This window comes from Nothobranchius furzeri, chromosome 6 (genome assembly GCF_043380555.1).
Source record: "Nothobranchius furzeri strain GRZ-AD chromosome 6, NfurGRZ-RIMD1, whole genome shotgun sequence".
NCBI classification, from domain to species: Eukaryota; Metazoa; Chordata; class Actinopteri; order Cyprinodontiformes; family Nothobranchiidae; genus Nothobranchius; species Nothobranchius furzeri.
In genome coordinates this window covers 62,713,301-62,740,800 of record NC_091746.1, presented here as the reverse complement: position 1 = coordinate 62,740,800, position 27,500 = coordinate 62,713,301, and the positions used below count along the sequence as shown (strand labels likewise).

The 27,500-nt window shown below is 43.5% G+C and overlaps 1 protein-coding gene across 1 annotated transcript in view; it reads left to right on the top strand.

Moving 5' to 3' along the window:
- LOC107374803 (zinc finger SWIM domain-containing protein 6) overlaps positions 1 to 27,500 on the top strand; it is a 91,400-nt gene that overhangs the window by 46,671 nt on the left and 17,229 nt on the right. The window contains exons 2-9 of the mRNA XM_070552422.1: positions 3,961 to 4,317; positions 7,254 to 7,402; positions 7,753 to 7,903; positions 9,957 to 10,136; positions 12,818 to 12,994; positions 13,077 to 13,223; positions 13,757 to 13,897; positions 18,987 to 19,247. Of these exons, the coding sequence (XP_070408523.1) occupies positions 3,961 to 4,317; positions 7,254 to 7,402; positions 7,753 to 7,903; positions 9,957 to 10,136; positions 12,818 to 12,994; positions 13,077 to 13,223; positions 13,757 to 13,897; positions 18,987 to 19,247 (1,563 nt within the window). The remainder of the gene's footprint in view (positions 1 to 3,960; positions 4,318 to 7,253; positions 7,403 to 7,752; positions 7,904 to 9,956; positions 10,137 to 12,817; positions 12,995 to 13,076; positions 13,224 to 13,756; positions 13,898 to 18,986; positions 19,248 to 27,500) is intronic.

The window sequence follows — 27,500 nt, the reverse complement described above, 5'->3', positions numbered from 1 at the left end:
AAGGTTCTTTCATGTAAAAAATTCAAGCAAATTCACAGAGAAACTATTTTTTACTTTTTTTTTTTCATTTGATCGATCACTCTTGAGCTTTTCATGCAGACTGAACGTGAAAATAGTCTCCATTCATATTTCCTGCATTCAGGGGCGTAGCACCAAATTCTGGGCCCTAGGTACAAGTCTTCTAGGTGGGCCCCCCATGCTCAATTACTTAATATCTCTCTGACACATTTTTTGTCATGCTATAAGACAAGATAATAAATATGATCTTAGTTTAACCTCTATATTGAGCAAATACAAATGCCAGCATAATAAAAGTGAAATGCCAAGACTTCACATATAATTATTTTTATTTGCCAACAATGTGTTCAAACAAAAATCCTGGAATTTATTTTCCTGTAAATGCCCACTGACGGGTCTTCATGTTAGCAAAATCACTTATGAGACCTTTAAAGTCCAATCCTTTGGCTAATTGGCTTTCAATAGAAAGAAGAGCTAGGCTGTTCAGTCTATCCTGGGACATTGTTGATCTCAAATAATTTTTCACCAGTTTCAGTTTGCTAAAAGCCCGTTCACCCCCAGCAACAGTCACAGGCAGTGTGCAAAAAATCCTCAGTCCAATACAAACTTCTCCAAAAATGCTCTGTAATTGCATCCTGTAGATGGCATTAAGCAGCTCAAGAGGAGACCGAATGTGTGGAAATGTGGCACCATATATTGTTCTCAGGTGTAGCATCTCATTCTCAAATTCAGCTGTGAGATCCTTGTAATATTTTCTCATCAGTGCCTGGCATGATGTCTTCATCTGCTCTTCAGTCATGTCTGTCATGGTTCATGATGTTAAGCTTTGCTAATACTTATATGTATTGATATATTAAATACATATGACATGAAATCAACCAGGTTCTCTCTGTGAATGTAATGCACTCTAAATTTTATAATCCCTGCATTATCAGCCAAATTATAAGATTGTCCGTTTTCAAGATCAAATATAAAGAAATTTAAAATAGGCTTAAAATATCTAACCAAGTCAATAACAATCCTCTAACACCAGTGTCGTCATGCTATACGAAAAACAGTGGCAGCTTCTCATTCCTGAGATTACCACGAATCCATCGATACCAAGTTTGTCCTGGTCCATGACTGGGAAGGAGCTGAAATATCCACACAGAGTGAACCTGTTTTTACTGCGAGGTCCGCGAATTAATTGGCGGCGGCCGCCCGCGATAATAATTCTGATTTTAATATATATATATATATATATATATATATATATATATATATATATATATATATATATATATATATATTAGGGATGAGCGAGTACACCACTATCTGTATCTGTACTCGGAATGGGCGTGGCATAACCCGGAAGTGGGCGTGGTTTAACCGGAAGTGGACATGGTTTACATCAATGTATTATTTTAAGTCTGAAATTGATATGGATTGATCAGAAGTTGCTATGTGTATTGTTTATTTGAAAACTATTTACAGAGCAGCCTCAGAAGTGAGATTAAATATTTTTGATCACAATAGTAAAGAAACTATTACAGAAAAAGTGTTTCAATAAAATCAGAACATTAATATTTGAGTGCATGGATTAATACATCTGAACCCATGCAGTAGGAACTAGGAAATATGAAATGCTAGAACCAGACACAACTTTATATATATTTTTTTTATTTTAATTTGATTAAACTGATTTTTTTCTTAACGTTCTTGGCATTTTCCCACACAAAGTTTAACAAAGAAATGTTGATTAATGTGTGTGTGTGAGTGTGTGTGTGTGTGTGTGTGAGAGAGAGAGAGAGAGAGAGAGAGAGAGAGAGAGAGAGAGAGAGAGAGAGAGAGAGAGATAAAAAAAAAATTAAAAACCCCACCGGAGCGGAGGTAGTGACAACAGCACGTCAGCTCTGTCTAGTCAAATGCACCATGTCAGTTACGAAAAAAGTAACTTTAAATATTCAACCGAAAAAGAGGCGAGCTGAAGAAAACCTAGGGAAAACTGAAGAAACGTGAGCAACAGTGAAGCCATCACAGCGCGATCCGTTACTGTCTGTGTGTGTGCGTGGATGAGCCGGCCGGACTGAGCTCCCGGTCGGCTAGAGAGTTTTGTAAGTAGGGAGGGGCGGGCGCTCTATGTGACTGGCCAATCACAGAGCGTGAAGACAGTCAAGTTACCCAATGAAGATTTTCCTTCAGCACGATTACAGATAATGACTCGTTTTACTAGTTTCATGCTCGTATTCATCAAAAATGCATTATCCATACCGGATACTCGTCTGAAATGAGTATCCGGCTTATCCCTAAAATTAGTGTTTTCACTGATAACACTAATTAATTTATATTTGATCTTGATGGTGAAACTAAAGGTGTTTAACACTGAACACCTAACATGAATGCAGCTTCTGAGAGCTAGCTAATATCAGCTAAAACTGTGTTCTGCTGCTGCTGCTCACCTTCCTTCTACTTGCTTCTGTTCAATTAACTTTTCCTCCTTCTCCTTCTTTTCTTTTCTTTTCTTTTCTGGAAGCCAGATTTCCCTTTCTTGGGAAAAGACATGACTGACTCTCCTGCCTCCAGCTCTGGCTGTCGGCATCTGCGATGTCTCATTAGCACATGCAGCCGGGCAGTCCCTGGCCGCTGGTGTGGACTAAACCACTTTGCACATTTTTAAGGGGTGATAGATGCCTCAGAGATTATTCAGTTATTATTTTTAAGGCGAAATTCTGTTTCTTAACCTCTTTATCCGGGTAAAGGGAAATTTATTAAGACATTAAGTAAGTTGGGGGAAAAAAACAACAACAATAAAACATTTTTATTCAAAGCTGTCTCAGGGCCCCTCCCTGCAGTGGGCCCTGGGTAAACGGTACCCTTTCCCCCCCCAGTCCGACGCCCCTGCCTGCATTTGCCGCGGATAGAAGATAGACGGGTAAACTCTTGGATTAGAAAAGCTTCACAGATCTACGTCACAATGAAAATTAGCATTTATGGACTCGCCCATCTTGACTTGTGATGGAGAAGGCTGTTGTTGATTTAGGACAGCAGATAATGTCTCGGCGAGTAGAAGCTAACTGTTAGCATTAGCAACTCCACCACACAGTAGAACTCCTCCAGACCTGTGTTAATTGTGGAGATAAAACATCAGCAAAGCGAATGGAGTCAGTGGTAGAGTCGCATTGCTTTTAGCCAGTCAGAGGTGAGAAGTTCAAATATCAGGAAACATTGTGGCTTTCACATTTGGCCTGGCACGCTCTGGTCTTGGTAGAGTCGGCTCGCCTTCTCACGGCCAGGTTTTGTTCACACTATGATGTCTGTGGTTCACACAGCCTACTCAGGAATATGGATGTCTCCAAGCACGTGGGCGGAGCAAAAGCCACACAGAGAAGTCCGCGTTATTCTCCTTAGGTTGGTAAACAAAGGCGGCCGTGATTAGTGTCGCTTTTGGACTGCCGGCTGCTGGTTGTGGCCCCCTGGAGCGATCCTCTGCGCCTCTACATATATATATATATACAGTATATACAGTATATACAGTATATATATATATATATATATATATATATATATATATGTTTATATGTATATATGTATATATGTATATGTATATATGTATATGTATATATATATATACATACGTATATATATATATATATATATATATATATATATATATATATATATATATATATATATACATATATATAAAATGTAGTTCCTAAATAAATAGCTAAAAAGGCTTTAAAATGTTTTATTGCTTTTTCATTTGGAGTGGACATCAAAGACAAAAGTATTTTCTTTCCTCTTTTATTAATAAATATTTGTGAGTCATTTAAAATCTGAGTAATATATGTGTAGTTAAAATCCAGTGATGCCTGCATGAGGATGTTGTTGTTTTTTTTTTTTTTTTTTACTTTGTGACCAAAGCTGTGATTAACAGTCTTGTTTTTGTCTGTTTCTCTGAAGGGTTTCACCTCAGCGGAACAGTTCGGGAACCCGCCACGTCCTCGGAGCCGGAGCTACTGTGCAACGTGAGCGTCAGCTTCGACCGCTGCAAGATCACATCGGTAACATGCAGCTGCGGCAACAAGGACATCTTCTACTGCGCCCACGTCGTGGCGCTGTCGCTGTACCGAGTACGGAAACCTGAGCAGGTCAAACTGCGCCTGCCTATCTCAGAGACTTTATTCCAAATGAACAGAGATCAGCTGCAAAAGTTTGTCCAGTACCTGATCACCGTGCATCACACAGACGTGCTGCCAACGGCACAGAAGCTGGCCGATGAAATACTGTCACAGAACTCAGAGATCAACCAGGTCCACGGTGAGTGGAGGAGCTGATGTTGGTGGTGTCAGGGTGAAATTTATCACGTGTTCCTACATTTCACACCAGAGGAGTCCTCCTGCAGGCTGATGTGCTGGGATATGTAAATGGAACATTAAACAAGCTCATGGCCGCCTTTGTCCTGTTACCAAATGTCAGTAAAGGTCTAGACTTCCACTTCTTTTAAGAGGTGCAGACCATAGGCATGAATACATAGACTCTAATATGCACTGGTGAGCGTAACAGCATCGCTGCCATATTGGATGGGTCTCCTCACTCTCAATGCAGAATGAGAAACTACGCCCATTTTTATACAGCTTACGGTTACAACAACCAGAGTACTATTGAAAACAGATCACGTGGCATTACGAGAGACTTTTCTAGCCTATCGGATAGGATTTTATATTAAACTGTATTTTTATTTATTTTGTTTAATTATATTTGTATTTTATTTATCATGCCATACCTTGTGTCTGATTTAGTGAAAAAGCTTGATACAATTTGGTTTTTAGTTGGGTAAGCCCCTTCCTCAGTAGAAACGAATGCAGTGGGGGCGAATGGAGACCCAGCTAAAATGGCGGCCGGTCACTACGGCAGCTCCAGTAGGCAGCGCCAGTCCACGAGGCGTCTACGTACATATGTCTGTGGTGCAGACTATCCTCTTCCATGTCACAAAGGAAATTCTTGGTCGTGGCCCCGCCCACTTTAGCTTATAGAAGGCTGTTGTTGAGTCAGTTTTCAGGAGAGAGCAAAGCACGTCTCAGCAAACAGATGCTAACCATTAGCATTAGCAACTCCACAACACGGTGGAACATGTTCAGGCTTATGTTCTTGTGGAGACAAACATCCCAAAGTTATTTTTACCAAAGAAAGAAGAGCGGCAGAAGAGTTGCGTTGCGGTTAGCCAATCAGAGACTAGATTTTTACATATCATGAATATTAATGAGTACATTTCCACTTCCTGTTGCCTCTCCCCTCATTGACAAACGTCTACCTCCCCAAACAGGAGCATCAGAAAAAAAGACCCACAAGACATTCAGTCATTCTAGATGGTAAATGCCCTCTAGGGTTCTACAACCCCCCCAAGACGCTTCACAACACAATCAGTCATTCACCCATTCACACACACATTCACATACTGGTGGAGATGAGCTACGATGTAGCCACAGCTGCCCTGGGACGCTCTGACAGAGGCGAGGCTGCCGAACACAGGCACCACCGGTCCCTCCGACCACCACCAGCAGGCTACGTGCTCAAGAGCAGCAGTCTCTGGTGGGAGCCAGGATTGAACCTGCAACCTTCCGATTACTGGACAACCTGCTCCACCTCCTGAGCTGCTGCTGTCCTAGAGACCAAAACAGATTAAAATATTTGTGAATGAGACCTTTAACCCTAAGTGCCCTAAGCCTCTTTTTCAATGTTCTGCTCTAAAAAGACTTGCCTGTAATTAAAAGAGTATATTTCTGTAACCACAAGGTCCTATTTGACTACTTTAGGTCAGTCATCCCTGGTGGGATTAATTAAGATGTGTAAACATCAGTGTGTGTGTTATATATTAGTTATAACTCAACATGGCACATTGGAAAACTTTATTTTTCCTTGTCTGCCTGGGAAAAGAGAATATATTTCAGCATGAATCTTTTTGGAAAAATGCAGATGCAGCTTTAAACCTCATGGAAATTGTAGCTAGAGATCTTAACATCATCCGTACAACGTCTGATGAAGTGAAGAACAACAATTGGACAAAAGTTTTGATTTAGACACTTCAGGTGAGGTCTCCAAAACGCCACACAGTGGCACAGATTGTGCCCCGCGGTGCCATCTGACTGACTTCCTGTAGAATATTATATTTTTTACATATTATTTGACTAGTTACATTTAATATATTTAAGCACAACGGTTTTTATGAAGATGATTATATGATTTGGGACATTTGGACATTTTTTCAAGCCAAGCATAAAGACAAAACTTCACACTGGATCTAATCCTGAAGTTTCGTTATGCAGTCTTGAGTGTCTGTGCCTGATTGGTCAATTCAGAAGATTGACACCTCTTTTGAACCACTGGGGCCAATAGAATGAAGCTGTGGTACCAAAATGAGACTGTCGGTACAATCAGCCAATGAGACGCCTCAAAATACAGAACAAGAACAGGGAGCGAGGCGAGTCTTTCCAGATGTTTGAGTTCTGAGCCTGTTTTCTGTCCCAATTCTCCTTTTTCCCGTTTGAACTGTATTCAGTCATATTCAGGCTAATGGTAAATGATAAAGTATGGATAAAACAAAATTTCTACGGCAAAACATCAAAGGTAAGAAACTTTTATGAACTAGAGTGTTCTGAAACAAAGATTTAGAAAAAGCAAGGCCTTGTCCTCAAAATGGTGGGTGGCCTTTAATGGTACAAAAATTCAGTGTTTGGGTAGACTTGGCTAAAACTACCCTTTGGGGAAGATTTCATTATCAAACGTCTTTCGTCAAACTGGAGTTTGTGGTGTTTTTTATTGTACTTTTCTCTCTTGTGATACCAATCCTGCCAGATTGTTAAAATGAAATTGTCTTCCTACAACAGAAATAATGCGGGGATTTGAATCAAATTTTGCTAAGAACAACATGACAGTGTTGTCGATCTGTAGCTGTTTCATCTTTTGTTGTGTAGTCCTCTTTTCTGTGTGATGTAGTTCTCTCTGGAGACGTTTGTTAAGTGTTACAAATGGCTGGTTATTGTTGCTGACTTAATACTATTGATCGGTCTTCAGGATTAACCAAAGTTCCATTAATGCATTAATGCAGAAGCCAGTGTTATTGCTGATGTGTGCACATCCACATTTATTGCTCTGCGGACCAAAAGTTATTTTTGTACTTTGTTTTAGCAGTAGTAGCATTTAGAAATTATTGTTTGACCTGTATTTTATAATGATTTGTCTTTTGTTCTCTGAAGGAGCTCCAGATCCGACCGCAGGGGCGAGTGTGGATGATGAGAACTGCTGGCATCTGGATGAGGAGCAAGTCCAGGAACAGGTCAAGCTCTTTCTCTCCCAGGGCGGGTACCATGGCTCAGGAAAGCAGCTCAACCTGCTATTCAGCAAGGTGCGAACCACTGATGTCAGACATTTTTCTTTTTTACAGTGTTAGAAAACATGTTTAGGAGTACCACAGGGATGTGTGATTGGAAACTCATGATGTTTTTTCAAAGTTTTTTTTAACTACAAATTATTTGTGCATTCAGCTACTTTCCACCAATCGAGGTGTGCATTATATTTATCATATTGTAACCTTGAAACTTTTCTATGTTGGCGTGAGTCAGCTCGCTCACGCGGCTAAAACGTTTTTATTTCTAATCATCATTTGCTCAAGTCCGGATTTTCTAAGAAAACCCTAATTTCAGAAACAAAGAGTGTTTAGGCTTACTGTTAACCCCAACTCCCCCGTCTCTCCAGGTGAGAGAGATGCTGAAGATGAGGGACTCCAACGGAGCTCGTATGTTAACGCTGATCACGGAGCAGTTCATGGGCGACCCTCGGCTGGCTCTGTGGAGGCAGCAGGGAACCATCATGACTGACAAGTACCGGCAGCTGTGGGATGAATTAGGTACAAAAATAACAGAAAAACATCAAATCACAAACACTGAAGCAGCCAGCTGGGATGTCAGCAAGCAGCCAGACATTTCTGAGAGACTTTTTAACTAATCAGGTAAAAATACAAATCGGCTTTGAACACAACAGTTCACCAAGGTAACAAACCGACACTAATTTGTTGAGAGCCAGAATGATGTATTGGCTTCATGGAAGTGAAATGACTGTATTAACATTGTTGTTCGGGGGGTGGCTTTCTTAGTGAAATGACAACAGATAGTGCTTCTGTGACAGGCTGTTAGTAAAACACTTACATATTAAAAACTTCTCCCTTCTTCATTCTAAAACTCGAACGGACCTGAGCACATTCACCGTCAGCTGCAGAAATATGAAACGGTCTGAGGCCGGTGCTGTGGGCCTTCGGGCCTTGAAGCATTGATCCTCTTCAAAGAAAAATGATGATGCATTAAAAGCTGAGTTAATTGGATAAGAGGCTTCAGGCTCTCACTCGCTTGAGTAGATGTTGTTCATATGTTCAGCCTCTACAGACAAAGTGAGTTTGAAAGTTCTTTATAGATTTGCTTTTATTGATAGATGGAAAAAAAGAAGCGTTTTGAGGTTTTTTGCATCTCATTTTAAGGGGAAAGTTATGCAAAACTCACTTTTGCATTCTTTTGTGCTGCCCCGTGGGTCTCTACTGCCTCTATAAACACTCCAGACATGAATTAGAGATTCTGTCAGATTTCGGTTATAACCTCCTGAGACCTGAACCTGTATTTGATGTGATTTAAAAGAAAGAATACATTTAACTATTGCAGAGTAGTCTACTCTCATGAACGGAAACAAAATTACAAATAGTAAAATAAAATAAAAATGAAACTAACTCATTCACTGCCATTGACGACTAAAGTCGTCATTTTAAATCCAACCGTTCACTACCAATGTCATTAGCATGTTTTTACTGTGTGGGGCCCAATTTTCTAGGGGTGGCCATGGCCACCCCTGGCCACCCCTTGGGGGCGCCCCTACTGTCTCTCCAGTATGCTGTCTTTTTGCAGGACTGTTTCAATTCACAAAGTTTCACATCGTTTCCTCTTGGTTGTCTTTTTACTCTGCATTCCTCTGAATTTCTGTGCTTTTTTACTTTTTCTGTTGGTTCTGATGGACTCTCCAGCAAACAGAGGGGAGACAAACACTCTTTTTTTCCTCCTTTGGTGTACCGTCCTCTTCCCCCACCCAGCTTCTTTATTCTCACCTCTTTTCCCGTTTCTTCCTGTTTCATTTAGTCACCTGTCATCTTTTATTTGCCCCTGAACACATTCACAGTTCCCCTCCTCCGTTCTGACTCTTGTAGGGCTTTAACATCTGGGTCGGCCCAGTCTAGCCCTGGTAGGTTAAATTAGCTGGTATCTGGGTAATCTGTGCGTTTTCCATGTTTAGCTGACCATTTCTTTTGGACCTACTCTCTGCTGCAGAGGCGAACCAACACACTCACTTCTGACTGATTGGCCAGCTGAAGTTCATGCTTACCTATAGAGGGAGCCTCTGATTGGCGGGTAGAATCAGCCACTAGTGGCTTCCTGCATGCGTGGTTCATATCCGACTGGATGCAGTGAGGAAGGAGGAGCACACAGCAGTCTCAGTGAGACAGTAGGAAGCTGTGTTCTTCATATCAGAGTCTCCAAAAGCGACACTGCTCACAGCCGCCTTTAATGGACCAGGCCCGGTCAGATGAGGAAATTGCTTCATTTTCCTTTATCAGGTTTTTGTCCTGGTTTAGCCCAGCAGTGTGGACAGTCTCACACAAAACTAGCAACGATTAGTCATTTGATGAGTCATCAGAGTGACAGAATTACTTATTTATTCATTATTTAAGCTAAAAACACCAACAGTGCTTTTCTCTATGCAGTTTTCTGTATTTATTTTTGGTTATTTTCTTCAATCTTAAGAAATAAACACCACTTTGAATGGATTCCAAAGAGGAAATGCAACAGCATCAGAGTTTCCCGTGTTTTCTGTCATCCTGAGACTCAGACTGGCGTGTGATGTTTGTGGACGTGTCTGTGCAGGCGCCCTGTGGATGTGCATAGTGCTGAATCCTCACTGTAAACCTGAGCAGAAGGCTCTGTGGCTCCTTCAGCTCCGCAGGTGGAGCAACATGGACGTGTGCCCCTTGGAGGATGGTAACCATGGCAGCGAGCTGATCAATCTGACTAACGTTCTACCCCGGGGCCCGCTGGGCAACCCAGGTGAGATGACACCCTCCTGAAGCACAAGCATGGTCGCCGTTTTCCTTTTATCTAACATCTTATCTGTTCTCTCTGCCCCGTCCTGCATTAATATGATTCACCGTGCCCCCCCCCCCCCCCCAATCAAGTCTCCCTCCTTCAGTCTCAGTGCCTGCGAGCCTTATTACCTTTTCAGTGAGGCTAATAGAATGAGCCTATTAACACAGTTGAGGTCCTGCAGCTTTTTCAGGTCTTTATTCTTTCATCTAAATCAGAGAAAGAACAAGTTCATGAACATTTCCGTCAAGTAATAATTAAATGTTTCAAGAAATGAAGAGCTATTTTTTACCACTGATCTCTGTTTCTGTAAAAGCTGCTTTTCCTTCTAATGAGGTGGTACAGTTCAACCTAAACAGGTTCTTTCCATTTTAATCCTAATTATTTCATAAATAAAGGTTCTTTATTGGTTCTGGAGAAAATGATTAAGAATTACAGCCATAAGTTTGTTACTGAAATTAGTTTATGTAATGATTGAAATTACATGTTATTTAATAAGCCATAAGGCGTAGGATTCCATAGGAAATATTAAATCAACCTTATGGATCTGTGAGGTTATTTTAAACCAGAAGATTGGAACTTTTTAATGCAGGGATTAGATAACAGCTTCGTATTCACTCAGAGACAACAGAAGAGAGAGAGTCAAGTTTAAAAGTTTAAAAATGTATTACTAACAAATTAAACTAGACTAACTTAAACACTAAATGTATGGTGTAACTAAGGTGGATGAGACGGTGAATGGGGTGAGGTGTAATGTTGCTCAGAACCAGCAAATCCGAAGAAGCGATTAGTTCTGATGGGAAATGAAGGTGATGTCTTCGCGTTAAGCTTTAGTTAGGAGTTTCATGAACACATTCAACGCCATTTGTTGGTCTACATACCCTGAGCGGAAGTTCCCGTTAGATCAGGAGGTGTAAAGGTCCAGCTTGACCTTTATGGAGCCGGAGCCCGTAGAAGTAGCGACGGCAGCCGACCACCCGTCTTGAGATACTTCCGGGTCACGACAATTTGTTGGCGTCTGGTGAGACCCGCCTGGGTCTTGATGGTTCAGCTTTTATTCTGAAAGGAACCATTGCTTGGTTGGTAAAATGCAACAGATTTTATCCAGCTTGTTGGTGAATCTTTCGGTTGAAGAGGAGAGTTACGGATTGGCCACTCCGACAACTTCTCTAGAACGCTTTGAACTGGCATTAGAGATGACGTGGGCTTAGTTTTATACTTCGGAAGTTTTGGTTTATGGTCGAATGAAAAGTTGACAGATTTACCAAGCACCATCAAAACCACACCTCCGTCAGATCTGTCAGATTCTGATTGGATCAGTGAAAGTAATGTGTCATGTCTTTTAACGCTACGTGAGATCAGTTCTGTTGGAACATTTAAAGTCATATTACTTTTATATTCTATAGGATTATAATAAAGTAATTAATATTTTGATTTCACAGATTGGTCACGTCTTATTTATTGACTAAAACTTTGCTTGATTAGCTTTATTAAAATAGAGTTCTTTGATTAATTAAAAGAAAAGAGTCCATTCTTCATTCTTCTGTTGAGCTGAAAAGAAGCAGGTTAGCAAATGCATGAGACCTTGAGGCCATATCTCATGCTGACTAGTCCTGTGTCAGAGGAGAGGGGAAACAGTCATTTCATTCTGTTACATTTAGTTCATATTTATTCTGGAAGCGTTATGTCTGGCAAATTCCATTTAAGAGCTTCCTGTTTTCAATTTAACCCTCAAAAAGCGTGTTAGCATTTTTTTATAATTACCGTAACTTTTTAACCCCAACTTAAATTACAGCAAAATGGGAGAGAGAGAGAGAGAGAGAGAGAGAGAGATATGAGAGAGACATGAGAGAGAGAGAGATGAGAGAGATATGAGAGAGAGAGATATGAGAGAGACATGAGAGAGAGAGATGAGAGAGAGATATGAGAGAGAGAGAGAGAGAGAGAGAGAGAGAGATGAGAGAGAGAGAGAGAGAGAGAGATGAGAGAGAGAGAGAGAGATGAGAGAGAGAGAGAGAGAGAGATGAGAGAGAGAGAGAGATGAGAGAGATATGAGAGAGAGATGAGAGAGAGAGATATGAGAGAGAGAGAGAGATGAGAGAGATATGAGAGAGAGATGAGAGAGAGATATGAGAGAGAGAGATATGAGAGAGACATGAGAGATATGAGAGAGACATGAGAGAGAGAGATGAGAGAGAGAGATGAGAGAGAGAGAGAGAGATGAGAGAGATATGACAGAGAGAGAGAGAGAGATAAGAGAGACATGAGAGAGAGAGATATGAGAGCGAGATATGAGAGCGAGATATGAGAGCGAGAGAGAGAGCGAGAGCGAGAGAGAGCGAGAGAGAGCGAGAGAGAGCGAGAGAGCGAGAGAGAGAGAGAGAGAGAGAGAGAGAGAGAGAGAGAGAGAGAGAGAGAGAGAGAGAGAGAGAGAGAGAGAACGTGTTTCAGTTGCTGAGTAGATCAAAAACACGGCATGGGGATGACTAGTTGATGCCACAGTTCCCATCTCTGCTGATCAGTAACTCATAAATTCCGTGATCGGGCATTATCACCCACCTTTTGCCTCTCGGATGCAAGTGATACTAACCCCTTGACTCTCATTAGAGAATCAGTCTGACGTTTCCAATCATCTCGTTTTCCAGACTCTCTGACGAGGCCTCACCGGACCGTCTTCACCCGAGCCATCGAGGCCTGCGACCTGCACTGGCAGGACCCCCACTTGCAGCACATCCTCACAGAGGATCACTACACCAACTATTGTTACCATGACAACCTTGACAGTGCCCTCTTTGACGCCCGAGGGTGGCCTCTGTGGCACGGTGAGGGAAGGGGGAGTCACTAAAGGAAGCTAAAGAAACAAAATGAAAAATAAAAAAGTGAATACTTACTTTGCCTCCGCAGAACACGTCCCCACTGCATGTGCCCGCGTGGACGCACTGCGATCTCACGGTTACCCGAAGGAGGCTCTCAGGCTGGCCATCTCCATCGTCAACACGCTGAGGAGGCAGCAACAGAAACAGCTGGAGCTCTTCCAAACTCATAAAACAGGTTCGTTTGTCCTCCATCATTCATCTCTCCTCCTCAACCTCCTGTTTGATTCCATAGGATTCTCTTAGCCTTTCCCGTCTTCAGTGTGTTATCCATGACATGACGGCAAAACAGAGGTCGAAAAGTTCATGCAAATGTTTTTGGATGTTTCTGGAAGGCAGACCCACTGTGTTTATCTTGTTTAAAACAATAAATAAGGGAATTTTAAAAAAGATGTGTGTTTTTGCAAACTTTAGAGACTTTGGTTGTTGTAAAGAGGCTGTATAAGAAAGACCATAAATTATGCAAACAGACTAAAACCACAGAACTAGGAGTTTGGATGATGAGCCTTCCTAATCAGCACCTGCATCCTGAGGAACGTGTGCATTTAGGACCTCTCAGTGTGTTCAGTCTGTGTGAAATGACCAGGTCAGCAGTGATGAGATGTTTGCTTTGGCTGAAGTGAACATCTTAAACTCAGAACACATCTGGTTGTGCGTGTTCGGTGTCACCTCAGCATTGTAACGCGTCCGTGTGCGTTTGTGTTCACGTAGAGCTGCTCCACAGAGGAATAACATCCGTCACCAACCTGGAGGGCTGGGTGGGCCACCCTCTAGACCCGGTCGGTACTCTGTTCAGCACCCTGGTGGAGACGGGGAGGGGCAGCGAGGATGGAGCGATGCTTGACTTCTCAGGTAGATGAACACCAATGTTTTTATTTATGTCAAACTATTTTTAAAAAGGACAAAGAAGTGAGGTTTACTTAGTAAGGAGTTACTTTAATATTGAGACAGTCAAGTCATTTAGTTTTAAATGTTACAAATTGTGGCGTCTTCATCGCTACAGAAACACAATCATCGGTTTAATCCTAAATATTTGTGTGTGTTTTACGCATCTAACAGCGTCAGAGACTATAAAATCTCAACCTAAGAATCCAATAGAGACAGTGTTGTATAAATGTAGCATGGCGGATTCGAGTCGTTAAACCTATAGATCTGATTTTGGTTGCTACGGATACGGCACACACAACCCGTCTCTGTGCCTTTACTCTGCAGTGATTGTGTCTTTCCTGTCAGAGCGACAGGCCCTCAGGTCGCAATCAGCGGAGATGACACAGACGTGCTGATTGGCCTCCAGTCATCCTCCAATAACAGCTCATGAATAAGAAATGCAGCAGGAATAACACTCCAATTAAAAGGCATTAATTATGCAGGGCGCTCAGCGAGACGAATTTCAGTGCGCCACAGCCAGACAGGACGTCACACGAGTGCTCCGTCGGCTCCTCTTGTAGAGTGCCCTTCATTCAGAAAGCCCCCTGGGCCCTTTGATGTCCTGTGGTTTTAGACCAAATTAAAGTTGGTAGATTAGTCATTTTTGTCATCAGTGTCCAAGTTAAGACATGTTTGAAGCCTATATTTTTCTTTCTAAAACACAAATTCATTAAAACCTCCACACCTGCATGGTCACATGCAGGCGTGGCTTATGGGTAGTTTAACCACCAAAAGAAAAGTCCTTTCTTGCTTTGCTGAAGTGTTACTTCACTAAAAAAAACATTTTCTATTATACTATCTGATTATAACAGGTCACTCTTGTTTTTTTTTTCATGCGGGCTGCACATGAAAAGAGTCTTCCTCACTTATCTCCTGCATTAGCTTCTGATAGATGGTGAAACTCTAGTATTTGAAGATCCTCACAGATCTACAACACACTAGCCCTTTTGACAAGACACACCAGGGGTGTTTCTCAATGTCAAGGCGCCTGGCCTTGCGAGGCGATGTCTTGCGAGGCCAGGTGCCTTGCTTACGAGGACACTGTCCTTCCTTGGTCAAAAAAAAAAAAAAACGGTTAAATGGAACAGACTTGCATCACGTGACCGCGGCTTCCACGGCGGTCATGTAACGTCACGTGACACGGTAGATAATGTTATATTTTATACGTATTAGTGTCAATATAAATATATAATGAGCCTTTTACTTTTTAAATTGTGCATATGTTTATTAAATTAAAAATATAAGTGAGTTACTACCCGCTAGCCACCGAAGCTGCAACTAATGATCAACTAACCAACCATAGATGACTTATTTGGATCTAAAAAAAACATTTTAAATTAGCTGATGTAGCGTTATGAAGTTTATAATGGTCTTCCCTTAACAGCTGCCCCTTCACACAGTAACATCGCCAAGGTCGGACGCTTGGTTCAGTATGTTTACATTCCAGGAGAAGAGACAGAAGAAAAGAAGAAGAACGCTTTTCATTGATTAATCAAAGTACTTTATTTGTGATAAAGCTAATCAAAGCATTTGTTGATCATTAATAATCAGGTGAATGATCTGTGAAATAAAGATGTCATGAGTTATGTGTTTAAATGAATAAACAGGACTGCACCAGACAGACTGATATACATTACCATGGAAACGCATGACACATTATTCTCAACCAATCAGAACTTTCGTCTGTCGTAGAGAGAATCTGGGATGTTTACTTAATGTGTCCAATCCGGTTTACTAAGATTCATAAACAACTGGGAGATATAAAAAGAAGGCAACGCCATTTTAAGTTCAGTTCCACGTTAAGTTCCACGTTGACATCAGCTCTGTTCGATCCGAGCTCCAAGGAGTTACATCATACTCTCAACATTGTTTTCAACCAGCTCTCAATCCATCACCGCAAAGAGGAGTACAGGCTGGCCATCTGTATTTCCTGTTTTAAGCTGAGAACTGTCAAGCTGGAGATTTCCGTCGTTTGTACCAACGAGACAACGTTCCTTCAAAATAAGAGTGAACTTGCTGACGCCTGCCGACTACTACCGGAGTCATCCTCAGACGGGCGTTGTGTGCTGTGACCGCTGTTTCAACCAGCTCCAGTACAACCGAGGTCTTAGGACCTGGCAATTCCTGATCTACACGGGAGACTCCATCTACGGTACGTGGCAATATGGCGGCTCATGTCATCAGCTTCTGAAGCCTCGTGGTAGCCTAGTCATAACAACCATATTCGCTACTCAGCCTAGAGATTCTGAACAAAACACACACACACACCAACACGAAACATCTAAATCCATATGCATTCATCATTGAGATAGTCCTGGTAGATTGTAAGAATTTATAATTATAGAAATTAAAGATTCTTAAATGATCCCAACTCTCTCTCTTTTCTTGTCTCTCAGTCAATACAGAGTGTTTAAGTAAACTCCATGATGATAAAAACAACCACTTCTGATTGATTACTTAGATCTACTTAAGGTGTATAAATATACAAAATCAGATAATTAAATTATCTAATTACAGTGTATAAATATACAACTTCAAATCACTACAACTGTGTTGTTGTTGGAGACTCAGAACCACATTATTTTATTAATTTGCTGTGTGTGTCCTCATAGTCTTGTGCCACACACACACACACACATAGACACACACACACACACACACACACACACACACACACACACACACACAGAGCTATTCTCTTTTCCCGTTCCCACACTGATCGGCAGCTCCGTGCTACAGACAGAAGTTTACTCAACAGCATGAAAATGAATCACGCATGCGGTAAACCCCCCGCTGGCTCATTTTTCTCACAGATCGGAGGCTTTAGGCGTAATTTCAGCCGGCCAATCAGTCTGTAGTGTCGCTTCGGTCCCAGTCTGACCGCTGGGGAAAAGGTCTAAGAAAAAAAGTTGCCTCAGAGCCGAAAACGCAAATGTGACCCGTGTGTGAAACCCAATTCCGGTGCCGTTCGGTACCTTTTGGGGCCATGCCGACGCTAATGTGTAAGCGCCGATAGTGTCCTGAGTTCTGCTTGCAAGGCATTCATTCCTACTAAGGACCACTGCAAATGTATTGATTAAACAACTAATCTACACCTTTAAGAGAAGTTTTGCTTAACTTAAACTCAACAAATTCACCTAAAAATGGATTAAAACTAGAAAATTTAGACAAGTAAAAAATGATCTAAAACAGTCTGACCTATTAATTTAGAAAAAGTCAAGTCAACTTTATTTATAAAGCACTTTACAACAGCATAAAAGCTGACCAAAGTGCTTAACAAGCCCAAAAGAACAGAAGTTCCCTGAAAATTCTAAAAATAGGATAAAAAGTTCATCACAAAGTAAAAACATCATAAAAACAAACGTATCAAACTGACATAAAAGCTACTAAAAACAGATGCATTCTCAAACTGAATTAAAAGTAACTGAGAACAGATGAGTCTTTAAAAAGTTATTTAAAACCCGACAGTGACGAAACCATCCTAATCTGAATCGGGAGTACCTTCCGCAACCTTGGAGCTGCTACTGAGAAAGCTCTATCACCCCTGAGCTTTCTCTTTGTTCTCAGCACCTCCAGGAGAAACTGGTCGGCTGACCTCAGTGACCGAGACGGGGAGTGAGTATCTGAAAGTTCACACAGATACTGCGGAGCAAGGCCATGTACAGCTTTAAAAGCCAATAAAAGAACCTTGTACTGGACCCTAAAATCGACAGGCAGCCAGTGCAGCGAAGCTACAACTGGGGTAATGTGCTCCTTCTTTCTCAAACCTGGCAATAGGCGTGCTGCTTCATTTTGCACCATTTGAAGACGGGAGAGGTGAGACTGAGGAAGACCAAGGTACAGTGCGTTGCAATAGTCAAGGCGTGATGTAATAAACGCATGAATCACCGTCTCAAAGTCATGAGTTGAGAGCAGACGCTTAACCTTGGCGATTCTCCTTAACTGATAAAAACTAGCTTTGGTGATGGCACTGATTTGCTTTCCCAGAAGCAGATCACTTTCAAGCCGGACTCCCAGACTGGTCGCTACAGGTTTCAAAAATAAGGCTACTGGACCAAGGTCAGCAGAACATGGCCCACTGGACACACTAGGATCAAAAAGCATGACCTCAGTCTTGTCATTATTAAAATGTAAAAAATTTGCAGAAATCTTTAACCTTATCGAGGCAGTTTAGAAGAGGATCTAAAGAATTGGGTAGGCCTCGTTTAACGGGAATATAAACCTGGGTGTTGTCTGCATATAGATGAAAAGAACATCCATGTTTCATAAAAATAGAACCCACAGGTAGCAAATAAAGAGAGAACAACAACGGGCCTAGCACTGATCCTTGAGGAACCCCGCATACGAGAGGCGAGCGAGATGACGTGAAGCCACCTAATGATACACAAATGACCTCTCAGCCAAATGGGACTTAAACCAGTCCAAAGCAACTCCTTTAACCCCAACAGACTCTTGTAACCGTGAAATCAGGAGACTGTGATCCACGGTGTCAAAGGCTGCAGACAAATCCAACTGTACCAGAACCACAAAATCACCAGAGTCAGTAGATAAAAGATTGTCTACTGTTATTTTATCAATTTGTTATGCTCTGACATGCTCTGAATCAGCTGTAGGTGAACTGTTTTTCTTTCTGAGGAAAGAGCTGTAAAAGTTTTCAATTAGACTTTATTTGTATCTGTGTGTGTGTGTGTGTGTGTGTGCGCGCGCGCACGTGTGCGTGTGTGTGTGTGTGTGTGTGTGTGTGTGTGTGTGTGTGTGCGTGCATGCGTGCGTGTGTGCATGTTTGTATTCTTCAGGGACTGTCATCTCCCCCAGGAGGAGCAGTGAGGTCTACCTAGACATCATTAAACCACTAACACACGATTACAGAACTCAGGAGAATACACGCTGTGAAAACGGATCACTAGAGTGAACAAATAGATCAATAGGTTTACCAATATTTGTCTCGACCTGTGGCCCAGGGTGGATTAATGTTTTTTTCCTGCTTAGTCATTTCCCTCTTCTCCCCCCTCAGGGTCCCTGGGCTCAATCAGGAGGACGGAGAATCCGGTTTCCGCGCCGCAGCCTTTCCTGGAGGAAGGCGAGTCGTTGGTGTCCTTAGCTGTGGAGACGGCTCTGATTGGTTTAGGGCAGCAGAGGTTGATGCCAGACGGCCTTTACGTCCAGGAGAAGGTGTGTCGCAATGAAGAGCAGCTATTGGCCAGGCTTCAGGAAGTCAATTTGGACAACATGTTGGTGAAGATCCTCCGGAGGCAAGCCACATTACTGCTGGAGGGTGAGCAACATTTTATAGAGGCTGTAAACATGTTTGTTTGCTGAAGATTTCTCCTCTTTTGTTTATGTGGAACTTTATATTTTCTAAAGTTATTTTCATTTTCATTCAAGAATTTAAAATCTAAATAAAAAAGAAGCAGAGTAATAATAGTTGTTCTTTTTGGCTCATCAGCTAATACCTTCATAAGAAGGACCAGCTGTTGTTGTTTAGTACATTACTGTGGGGTTTGAAAGCTTTTATTTGCTAACTGCACTGCTTCAAATGATGAAGCAACATTTAGTTCATTTTGGAGCATTTCTGTGTAAAAGTCATAAATAATTACTAACAGTGACATGAAGTACCTTCAGCAGAGGTTTCATTTTCTGTATAAACCAAATCATGTCAGGTTATACTGATCTGCTCTGTGGTACCCCAGGGCTCTAGTATGGGTTTTACAGATTTTTGTAAAATTTGTAATTTTTTTGGGGGGCAGCAGTAGCTCAACAGGTTGAGCGGGTTGTCCAGTAATCGGAAGGTTGCAGGTTCGATCCCGGCTCCGGACAGAGAATTCTGCTGTTGTGTCCTTGGGCAAGACACCTAACCCACCTTGCCTGCTGGTCAGAGGGTCCGGTGGCGTCTGTGCTCGGCAGCCTCGCCTCTCATCTCCACCAGTGTATGAATGTGTGTGTGCATGGATGAATGATACACTGTAGTGTAAAGCGCTTTGGAGTCCTTACTCTGAGAGGCGCTATACCATACCATACCATACAGTACCATACCATACCATACCACCATTACCATACCAAACCAAACCATACCATACCAAACCATGCAGTACCATACCATACCAAACCAGACCACCATTACCATACCATACCATACCATACCATACCATACCATACCATACCAAACCATACCACCATTACCATACCATGCTATACCATACCAAACCATACCACCATTACCATACCATACCAAACCATACAGTACCATACCATACTATACCATACCAAACCATACAGTACCATACTATACCACCATTACCATACCATACCAAACCAAACCATACCATACCAAACAATGCAGTACCATACCATACCAAACCAGACCATCATTACCATACCATACCAAACCATACCACCATTACCATACCATACTATACCATACCAAACCATACCACCATACCATACCATACCATACCATACCATACCATACCATACCATACCATACCATATAGGGCTGCACAATATATCGAAAAATTATCGTCATCGCGATAACAGGACGTGCGATAGGCCCATCGCAAAAACGGCGATAAATGTTTGGTTCAAACATTTCCATTCGTGTCATACTTTTTGTAAACCAGCTCTGTTTTTTACGTGGAAGTATTATTTGACCAATCAAATGTAGTCCTTCTGATATGCGGCCAATCAGATGGTTTTGTTCACGTAATACGCCTGCCCCCTACATAGACCCTTTTGGAAAGCAACACCCGAACAGAGTTTGCGGCACTGTTCCCTTGTTCGTCATGCTGGCTCAGAGCAACGAACGCACTTTGTGCTAAGGTTTCTGGATTCAGCGCTGCTTTCAAACGTGAACGTGATTCTGCTCTGTGTCATTAATCATTTTTACCGGGCTGACTCCGACATGTGCCGGTGAACCAACCCACTTTCATGTTGCTAGTGTTAGCCCCAGGCTCCGGTTCACTTCCAGCTAAAAGGCTACAGCACTCTCCTCCCAGTCCCACCCTGCTGAAGAGGGCCTGGAAAAGTTACCCCACACATCTTATGAGCTTTTATAACCTTGCTAATCAAGATAGTTGATTTGCTGCTGCACAGAAGCTCTGCTAGCCGGTTATCTTAGTTCAATTTGTTAGCTTGTTATCAGAATCATAGTTGGAGTTTCATCATCTGAGCTGCTTTTTAAGATCTAGGTAAACTTGTTCAATTTGGGGTTAAAAACAAACGTTTTCACATATTTTCCATGTAGTTTTTTTGCCAGTTCCTCTTCTGAAAGGTAGACAATTGTTTTTCTCTTTCCCTCAAAAAATCTTAATTTTCTCTTAGTTTGGCCCAGCACAGTTCACTTCCCAATTACAGCAACAGCCTTATATCATAACCACATAAGTGGAGAAAATGTTCAGTAGCAATGAGAGAATTTGCTGTTGCATTGAAGTGATGTTAACTATTATTTAACATTTAAAGTAATTTTCTGATTTTTTTTATTTATTCTAAAAAACCCTGGTAAGGGATGTTTTTCTGTATTTGGAGCATCAGAAAAAGTTTTATGGTGGAGGTGATGTTTTAAAGTCACTGAGAAACTGCATGCATGCAGTTTGTTGTTTTGCTGCTAATACAGTAGCAGTGCAGCTGCATATTTTTGCAATATAATGTTATGTTGTCATGGAATTCATGCATTAGTTTTTGTTTGCTTTGAACCCAGAGCAGACGTCACACGCCAGACGACATCAACACTGCATACTTTAGTATTTGTTCATTTATCGTGAGTAATATCGATATCGCAATATTAAGCACTGTTATCGAATATCGCAGGTTTTCCTAATATCATGCAGCCCTAATACCATACCATACAGTACAATACTATATAAGCTTTATTTACAAAGCAATTAAAACAGCCACAATACCGAAGTCCTGTACACAAGAGCATCACACACACACACACACACACACACACACACACACACACACACACACACACACACACACACACACACACACACACACACACACACACACACACACACACACACACACACACACACTCAGAACCCTCTCTGTAATGGTGTGTTGAATTAACTTTTGGGCCATTCCCATCTGTACCGTGTCGGCCCGGGCCGGGTAGCCCCAGTCGGCCCCAGCCTGGCCCGGTTGATTCCACACATCCTTACCTTAAGCCCATGTGGGCTGATTCTACCCACCAATCAGAGACTTGCTCTAATGGAAGGTGTGAATTTGCTGTCAGCAGTGGGTGTGTTGGCCCTGGTCGGCCGGAAGCAGACCCCCTCGAGAAGAGGGCTGAGAATGAGCCTTGGTTGGCCCGGAAAAATACCAGGCCACCCAGATATGTAAACAACCTACGCTACCCGGCCCGGGCCGACCCGGTACAGATGGGAATGGCCCATTTGCTTCCAGTTGTAACCCTGAATTTACAAACACGGTGAAGGTATTAGCCTGGTGCGTTGCACAACCAGTAGGCTTTGATCACTGGACCTCAGGGACCTGCTGGGGGTGTAGGGACTAAGAAGATCACCAATGTAAGATGGTGCTTGTCCATGTAAGGCCCTATAGACCAGAACCAGGATCTTAAAATGAACCCTGAAGTTGACTGGCAGCCAGTGAAGCTGGAGGAGAAGCGGGGTGATGTGGGTGTGTTTGGAGGACTTGGTCAGAAGCCAAGCACAGGCATTCTGAACCACCTGTAGACGGTTTAGGGAGGTTCTGCTCAGACATGTGAAAAGAGAGTTACAGTAGTCTAAGTGTGAGGAGATGAAGGTGTGGAGAACAGTCTCAAGTTCAAAGCGAGACAGAATGGGACTCAGCTTAGCAATGTTCCTGAGATGGAAGAAGGAAAAGCGAAATAAGAGAACTGACATGAGAATCCAGGGTGAGAGCTGGGTCAAAGGTCACGCCAAGATTCCTGACAGAAGGTTTGGTGTGGGAAGCAAGCTGACCAAGAGAGTCTCTGACTTTGGGAACCAGCTTGTCTGGGGAACAGATGAGGATCTCAGTCTTATCTTCATTCAGCTGAAGAAAGCGCCCACCATCCAGGTTTTGATAGAGTCTAAGCAGATGTGTAACAGCTGCAGCTTAGACATCTCATGGGGCTTGAAGAAGATGTACAGTTGGATGTCATTTGCATAAAGATGGTAGGAGATTCCTTTGAAGGAGCTCAGGATGTGCTGAAGAGGAAGCAGATAGAGGAGGACGAGCAGAGGCCCCAGCACAGAACCTTGTGGGACACCATGGGTAAGAGAGGTGGTGGAGGGCCTAAACTTCGAGACGGCCACAGAAAAGGAGTGCTCAGAACCACTCCAGAGCAGATCCTGATAGGCCTACCCAGTCTCTCAGCCTCTCCAGTAGTAGGTGATGGTCAACAGTGTCAAAGGCTGCAGTCAGGTCCAGCAGGACCAGAACAGAACAGTCCCCTGCATCACTGTGAGTCAGAAGGTCATTAGAGACCCTAAGAAGAGCTGTTTCAGTAGAATGAGCTCTACGAAAACCTGACTGGAAGCTATCATAGATGTTCTGTTCATCAAGAGCAGCTGTTAGTTTAGCCACAACCTTTTCCAAGATCTTGGAGATGAACGGAAGTTTAGAGATGGGTCTGAAGCTGCTATGGAGAGAGGGGTCAAGACTCGGTTTTTTAAGAAGCGGGTGGATTACAGCATTCTTAAAGTAAGCAGGGACCTGACCAGAAACCAGAGAAGCATTAATTATAGAGAGCACGCTGGGACCGATGGACTGAAAAGCACTTTTAAACAAAGATGAGGGTAAGATGTGGAGGGGGCATGCAGAGGTCTTCATAGAGTTAACTAGTTTGGTTAACTCAGGCAAAGAAACAGGAGCAAAGCTATCTAGGATGTTGGTCCTGGTCGGAGTCGGGAGAGGCGGCGATAAGGCTGAAGGAGAGATGCTAGATCTAACCTTATTGACTTTGTCCACAAAGAAAGACAGAAAGTTCTCAAAGTCTGTAACAGAGTGGATGGAGGCTGTAGGAGAGGCAGGAGACACGATGCTGCTGATGGTGTTAAACAGCACCTTGGGGTTCCCTTTGCTCTGGGACACCAGGTTGGACAAATAGGAAACCCTAGCGTCTCTGACTGCAGAGTTAAAGGATGACAGAAGATCCTTTAGGTGCAGCAGATGGACGTGGAGATGGGTTTTCTTCCACAAACGCTCAGTTTTTCTGCATTGGCGCTTTAGGCTGTGAAGGCTGTCATTAAACCAGGGAGTAGGGTTCACTGCAGGAACTGATCTGGTTCTGACAGGACAGATGTTGTCCAGAATGGAGAGGCAGTGCTCGTTAAACTGAGAAGTTAAGGAATCTGGGTCGTTATCAGAAGAACAGGGTGGATCAAAAGCAGCAGAAAAATTGGTAGCTGTGCTCTCATTAAGAAAACGAGAACTGACCATACGGCGAGCAGGAGGTTGGGACACAGAAACTGACAAGTTAAAGAAAATGCAATGGTGATCTGAAATATAAACGTCCTCAAGACAAACACTGTCAGCATTTAGACTCAGGGTAAAAACAAGGTCTAGAGTGTGCCCCCTGGTGTGTGTGGGGCCAGAAACATGCTGGGTAAAACTGAAGGAGTCCATAAGGCTGGAGAAATTCATGGCAAAGAGATCGGAGGGATCATCAACGTGGATGTTAAAGTCACCAACAATCACCAGTCTGGACAGCTTCACAGTGGAGGATAGAAAGTCACTAAACTCCTGAAGGAAAGAACTGTTTGGACCAGGTGGACGATAGACCACAGCACAGTAGAACGGGTCCTTACGCCCGACTTTAATCAGCTGCAGTTCAAAGGAAGCAAAGTGACCAGAGGTCGTAGAGCTACATGGAAGATGGTCTCTGAAAACAACAGCTAGGCCTCCACCACGACCAGAACCCCGGGGCTGGCTAAGAAAAGAATAACTACTCGGGCAGAGTTCAATCAGACCAGAATAATCAGATGTTTGCTGCCAAACTTCAGTCAGAAACAGAAAATCCAGGTTTTTAGAGAGAATTAGATCATTGAGCAGGAAGGACTTATTCTCAACAGAGCAGGTATTTAACAGAGCCATGCTGAGTGAGGTGAAGGAATCAGAAACTACAGGAACAGCTGGAGTTAGTGGACGTAAATTAGCAGGGTTAGATCCACAGTGTTTATAAAAACCACTTATGGAGGGAACAGGAGGAGAAACCACTGAGGAATGAAGATAAACCGACCTTAAAAAACTTGGACAGATGAACCGCGTCCCAACGCGGCCTGGCGGGAATGCGGAAGTGGCGCTCAGGTCGCCAAACAAAGGACAAGAAGCTAGAAGATCACGCCGATGTTTACCAGATAAACCACGCTTTAAGAGAAGTCTTTTTGTCACCTGGATTCCTGCCCGTTTACCTCTTTTTCTCCGACGTTTTCACGGGACCGGACAAACATAGCCGGAGGTGCGCAGCTCGGGACTGTGGATTGGTTCCGGGCCAGTGCGCCACTCAGGTAAACAAACAGGATGGTACATCCTCAGTGCATCTTGGGCGATCAAGAACGAACGGAAGGACAAAAGAGTCTGGCGATCATAGGAGATGGTAGCAGGGACACTACTGAAGAGGATCACAGACAGGAGCAAGGTGGAAAAGAGGAGGTAAGTGGAGAAAAGTTTGAAAAAGTGGCCGGTGACTGCGGCTAAGCCAAGCACAGGCGCCATCTTGTTACCCACCGGAAGCGGAAGTGTGTGTGTGTGTGTGTGTGTGTGTGTGTGTGTGTGTGTGTGTGTGTGTGGGTGTGTGGGTGATGGGCTAGAATAAGCTTGTGGCTAGTGGTTCTTTGCTCTTTGGCCTCCAGTCCCACTAATGACAGTGCTGGCTGCCCCCACACATCTGGCCATGGTGTCTCTGGTTGCTTGTGATTATAAAGCGGAGACCCACAGGAAGTCGGTGATCGTATCTACTGAGGAAAAGACTCAACACAAAGTGGCTCTTGTGTACTGTTAGACAATGGTAAAGGACGTCTATCTTGTTTTTCCACTAAAACCAACTAACCGTTATTGCGTGCTGAGCCCAAGCTCCACCCACACTTTAGCTGTTGCTCTACTGTTGTCTTTAACTTGTACACACACTCTAGGTGACACTCAATTACAAACCACTTTGCTGGGATTAATCTCCTCATACAGCTTCAGAGTCTCTCAAGACTGCTTTAAAAATGGTTCAGCAAAGGTCAAGATGCACAATTATTCACATAATAGCTAGATCACACTTCTTGTCTTCCTCCACCATGAAACATAATATATCCTGTTTACAGAAGTGGCCATGATGGTGTTTGTTTTTGTCTTGTCCTGCCAGTTGAAGCAGACATAATGGTTGATCTGGGTGCCATAACATGCCAGAACAGTTTTACTCTAGAGCAGTGGTCCTCAATAAGAGGCCCACGGCCCCCCCATTAGTGGCCCCCGAAACACGCATGCATATTTTAAATTGTCTCGTCTCTCGTCTCGTCTTCCTCCGCTTATCCAGGTCCGGGTCGCGGGGGCAGCATCCCAACTAGGGAGCTCCAGGCCGTCCTCTCCCCGGCCTTGTCCACCAGCTCCTCCGGCAGGACCCCAAGGCGTTCCCGGACCAGATTGGAGATGTAACCTCTCCAACGTGTCCTGGGTCGACCCGGGGGCCTTCTGCCGGCAGGACATGCCCGAAACACCTCCCCGGGGAGGCGTTCAGGAGGCACCCTGACCAGATGCCCAAACCACCTCAACTGGCTCCTTTCGATCCGGAGGAGCAGCGGTTCTACTCCGAGTCCCTCCCGAATGTCCGAGCTCCTCACCCTATCTCTAAGGCTGAGCCCGGCCACCCTACGGAGGAAACTCATTTCGGCCGCTTGTATCCGCGATCTCGTTCTTTCGGTCATTACCCAAAGCTCATGACCATAGGTGAGGATTGGGACGTAGATCGACCGGTAAATCGAGAGCCTGGCTTTCTGGCTCAGCTCCCTCTTCCCCACGACAGATCGGCTCAGCGTCCGCATCACTGCAGATGCCGAACCAATCCGCCTGTCGATCTCCCGATCCCTCCTACCCTCACTCGTGAACAAGACCCCGAGATACTTAAACTCCTCCACTTGAGGTAGGACCTCTCCCCCGACCCGGAGGTGGCAAGCCACCCTTTTCCGGTCGAGAACCATGGTCTCAGATTTGGAGGTGCTGATCCTCATCCCAGCCGCTTCACATTCGGCCGCGAACCTACCCAGCAAGAGCTGAAGGTCAGAGCTGGATGAAGCTAGGAGGACCACATCATCCGCAAAAAGCAGAGACGAGATTCTCCTGCCACCAAACTCGACACACTCCACACCACGGCTGCGTCTAGAAATTCTGTCCATAAAAGTGATGAACAGAACCGGTGACATAAGGCAGCCCTGGCGGAGTCCAACCCTCACTGGGAACAGGTCCGACTTACTACCGACTACGCGGACCAAACTCACGTTCCTCTGGTAAAGGGACTGAATGGCCCTTAACAGAAAGCCACCCACCCCATACTCCTGGAGCGTCCCCCACAGGGTGCCCCTGG